We start from the raw sequence: 4,765 nt of genomic DNA, 5'->3' as shown, positions 1-4,765 counted from the left end.
TGGTTCAAACCCACTAGCCACTCTGCGGAAGCAAGACTGGGCAATCTACTTCTGTAAAGATTTACTGCCTCGGAAACCCAGTGGGATTCGCTGTGCGTCGGAATGCATATGACAGCAGTGGGTTTGGTTTTTTTGGTTTTCTCTGTAACAGATTGATTGATTGGGATTTAAAAAAAAAAAAAAAAAACTTAGTCATTTCTGTGGTGATGGTGCTAATGAGATTCATATATAAGCCCTGAGTCTGAGGTAGCTGGTAAGCTTGTCACCTGTAGTTTTGGAGTAAGGCCCTCTGGCCAAGTACTTCAGTGTAGGAAGTCCAGGCACTTAAGAAAACTGCTCTGGAACATTCTGTTGTGAATTGGGCTTAGAGATCCATTTTTTGCAAAAAGAAAAAGGTTGTTGTTGTTACGTGCCGTCAAGTCGGCCCCAACTCATAGCGACCCCTCCTTGGGTTTCCAAGGCAGTATCACTACGGAAGTAGGATTGCCCAGTCTTCCTTCCGAGGAGTGGCTGGTGGGTTTGAACCGCCAGCCTTCTGGTGAGCAGTAAACTGCTGTAGCCTCTATGCTACCAGAGCTCCTAAGAAAAAGGTAGCTGATTCATTTCTTAAAGAGATACCCCAATGTAGTTTGAACCTCCCTTTGATTTAGTCTATGCATTAATGTTGTTAGGTGCCTTCAAGTCAGTTCCAACTTATAGCAACCCTGTGTACAACAGAACAAAATGCTGCTCAGTCTTGCACCACCCAAGCATTAATAATATTAGTAAATTTTAATTTTTCATACTTTTATTTCCTGTGATTATTTTTTAATGAAAATATGAATTAAGTATAAAATGACTTAGAAGTGGTAGGGGTGGGGAGGAAGGAGCTAGGGTCCTAGTTAACTTCAAATTAGATAAACCATCAAATAATTTGACATGGGCTTTGATGATCCTCCTTGATGACCAGCTGACAGTGATTGGCGTCATTTTACAATGTTTCTCTACAATGACATACTACTAAGAGAGGCTTAACAGTTTGCAGGATGTAGACAATAATGTATTCTTTTAGATTAAACTCTTTATTCATGTCTCTTTCTGAAGGTGCACTTACAGAGTGCTATGATGAACTGGGAAACAGATATCAGCTTCCAGTCTATTGCTTGGCACCACCAATCAACATGATAGAAGAAAAGAGTGACATAGAGACTCTGGATATTCCTGAGCCACCACCCAACTCTGGTTATGAATGTCAGCTCCGTTTACGCCTTTCCACAGGCAAAGACCTCAAACTAGTGGTCCGCAGTACAGACACAGTTTTCCACATGAAGAGGCGGTTACACGCAACAGAAGGAGTGGAACCAAGTAGTCAGCGTTGGTTCTTCTCTGGCAGACCTCTGACCGACAAAATGAAGTTGGAAGAACTGAAGATCCCAAAGGACTACGTTGTACAGGTTATAGTGAGCCAACCTTTGCAGAACCCAACACCAGTTGAGAACTGAACTGGTCCTGTTGGCTGGTCCTCCGATCTCTCCCACTCTTCTTCATTATTAATGTTGTTTTTTCCTACTCTATAGCGTGAAATTTATTTTCACTGCTCTGAATTCCCTATGAATGGATTTAGTTCTGAGGAATGACCAGTGAAAATTTCCATCTGTGATGGAGAACAACAAAAATAATTAATAAAACACAAAGAGCCAGGCTTTGAGACTCATGTAATTACAATTTCTTATTTGAAAGGCAGGTAAGAAATAAGATAGCCATTTATTTTAAAACACCCAGCACTATGTAATGGCTGTGTTTAAATGATTTGGACTGTACACACATCGCATCCATGAAGAACAGCACCTAGCACCTTTTGAATACAAAATATTTTTTTAATAAATCAAGTTAATACAATTTCTGGAAATCATCGATGACAGTTAAAATTTGAGGGTTTTTTATGGAAACTGGAAGAGCAGTATTTGAGCTTTGCTTCTAGTCTGTTTTAATTAATATTTAGCCATAAAGGAGTAGAGACTGACAAATTGTGTTGCAGTATTGCTGTTTCCATCCCTATCTGTTGACATTCACACTAAATTTTGGTGCCTTCCATCCTGTTGATGGCAGCCACCCTTCTGGAACACTAGGCAATAATGTAGTCAATGCAGTCAGATCTCTGATTTTCAGCTGATACACAGGTGAAAAGTCTCTTGTCCTTTTGCTGCATGAGTATTTTGAAATGTCTGTATAACAGCTGTTTTCATATCCAGGCTTAGGAGGTCACTAGCATATAATACCTTCATTGATCTACCTACTCTTCTTAGAACTTTTCATAGCTAACTGTGACTCCAAATACATAGTCCCTGGGCCAGGAAACAGTCAGTCAAGGACAACTGTTTCCACTACAGAATAATAATCTCTCTTCTCTCCCATTTTGCAGGATGGGTATAAAGAAAACCCATTCTGTCTATGCCTGTGAGAATTGTGCCTATTTTCAGTCTTTCACAGAAAATTTCAGCTTAAAATTCACAAGTGCAAAAGGTTTACTGAGGTCACTTAAACATCAGCAGTGAGACCAAATGATGAAACATGCTTTATGCCTTAGTGCTTTTCAGTTCACTGTTACCCCTGGTCTTGGTGAATGACAATTTTCCTCCTTTCATCTTTCCTGGCAAAGAGGTAAATTAAGAACCATCTGCAAATTGGATTAGAGTACTGAGAAACTGGGAGGTAACTTGATTCTTCCATACTGTAACAGGAGTAAAGCTAAGAATTAGCTTAATTTGGAGTCTTTTTTTTTTTTTTTTTTTAAAAAAAAAAGGTTGATTCTGTACATGAGAAGGGGCTAACATGATAATTTTATACTTGAGAACGCATGAGATGGAAGAGAGGAGGCGAAGAGGTACTTTTGCCATTCTCAGATGGACAGTATGAGACCTCCATACCTATTTGGATGTGAAGCACTATTACCAATTTCATTGGCAAAATGAAACTACTAATTAGTTTAAGCATAACATTTAAAATGGTATTATATTTCCTATAGCCTGATTAGATATATCTTATAATTGTAATTTATCATGTTTCTAAGAGCTTTAACTACTTCCCTTTTTATGCAATCATTTTTAAGATTGTGGCTACATTTGACTTAAGTTTGTTGATGATTGAGTCTGGATTCAAGAGGAGACAGCAGCATTAATTCCAAAGGAGAATTTTATATTTGGAGGTTATCTAAGTATAACGCCTCTGTCCTCACAAAGTTTCTTTTGTTCATTTTTCTGCCACTTTGAGCAGCAACATCTCAAAGTTTATCAACTGGAAAAAAAATGTTCAAACCTATTAAGTAAATTTGGTGATGTCATCAATAATCTGTAGTTGATAAAAGGTCCTTTTTGTTTGTCAAGGATTTGAGCTGTCTTAAGAGTTTATCTTATTTTAAAAGAACATATACCTGGAATAATAAACTCTCCAGGCATGTTTAACTAACCTAGGTGAGAATACCATGGTGCTGTTTAACTGTAAATAGATTGATGTAAGAATGGACCAATACTTGATGTGCATAATTTTAGTATGTAGGGTTTTTGTGCTTTTTCTTAAAAAAAAAAAAAGAAAAAGAAAAAAGTTCAATTTTTCTCTTTGTCTTTGCCTTTATTGTGGGTTTTTAATTATTGTTACTCTCTACATAAGGGAAGTCTGCCTCATTCATTAAGAAGTATGAAGGTTTTCCTGCTTTTAAAAACCTCAGCTCATTAAATAACAAGTTCATGATCACCAAACTTAGGCTCTGCTGTACCAAACCCCACATGGTCATTTATAGGTATGCTTCATCTTCTTCATTTAAGTCTTAGTCTAAAACAGGTTGGTGGGTTTTGTCTTTTTTTTCCTCTCTCTCTCTTAAGAACCATGTTATATGTCAAACTCACGATTCAGTTTTTCAGAAGCTCTGGGGTTATTTGTTACCCACTTTGGGTCAAAGTGACAGATTTTGTTTTGTTAAATTTTAAAATATAGGTAATATATGTGCATTGTTAAATAATCCAAGCATTCCAAAGTGAAGAGTTTTTATACTCCATCTCTCACCTCCTGCTTGTCCCCTAGAGGTAATGACTGTGATTAGTTTTCCATATGTCCTCGAAGATACTCTAGTACAGTGGTTCTCAAATGTAAGCATGCTTCAGAATTGCCTAGAAGGCCTATTAAAATACAGATTGCTGGGCCCTGCCCCTGGAGTTTCTGATTTAGTAGCTCTGAGTGGGGCCTCATAGTTTGTATTTCTTACAAGTTCCCAGGTGGTGCTGCCGCACTCATCTTGGGTCTATAAGAATCACTGCTCTAGTGGATACGAATGTATGAGTACATTCACCCCCCAACCAATCCCTTTTTTCCATGAACACATATACTATACTTCTGCACCTTGGGATTTTCTCTTAGTCTTTAGAGATTCTTCCATGTAAGTCGACCTGGAGCTGCTCCATCCCTCCTGTGCTGCAGTGGCATTCCGCTGTATGGAAGGACCACAATTATTTCAGACCCTTAATTCTGGGCAGTTAGGCTGTTTCCAGTCTTGTGCTACTGGGAACCATGCTGGAGATAACCTTGTGTCTGTGTAATTCTAAGTAATGCATTCTTAGAGTGAGCATTACTAAACCAAAGAGTATGTACATTTAGGATGGATGCTGAATTGCCGTCCAAATAGATTTTACTAATTTATACTCAGACCACAGCAGTCTGACTATTCTTATTTCCCTGTGCCCTACTAACATTTTAATCTTTGGCAGTCTGATAGGTGAAAAGCTTTATCCTGTGG

The 4,765-nt window shown here is 38.2% G+C and overlaps 1 protein-coding gene across 1 annotated transcript in view; it reads left to right on the top strand.

Annotated features, from left to right (window-relative positions):
- Positions 1–1,481, top strand: part of UBTD2 (ubiquitin domain containing 2) — a 118,477-nt gene extending 116,996 nt beyond the window's left edge. Inside the window, exon 3 of the mRNA XM_007939774.2 lies at positions 1,084–1,481. Within this exon, the coding sequence (XP_007937965.1) occupies positions 1,084–1,481 (398 nt within the window). The remainder of the gene's footprint in view (positions 1–1,083) is intronic.
- The last annotated feature ends 3,284 nt before the right edge of the window (positions 1,482–4,765 follow it).

Source organism: Orycteropus afer, unplaced genomic scaffold (genome assembly GCF_000298275.1).
Source record: "Orycteropus afer afer isolate SDZICR_OR568_19922 unplaced genomic scaffold, OryAfe1.0 scaffold00062, whole genome shotgun sequence".
Lineage (NCBI taxonomy): Eukaryota > Metazoa > Chordata > Mammalia > Tubulidentata > Orycteropodidae > Orycteropus > Orycteropus afer.
Note: the sequence above shows the minus strand (reverse complement) of the source record. Positions and strands in the feature narration are given on the sequence as shown.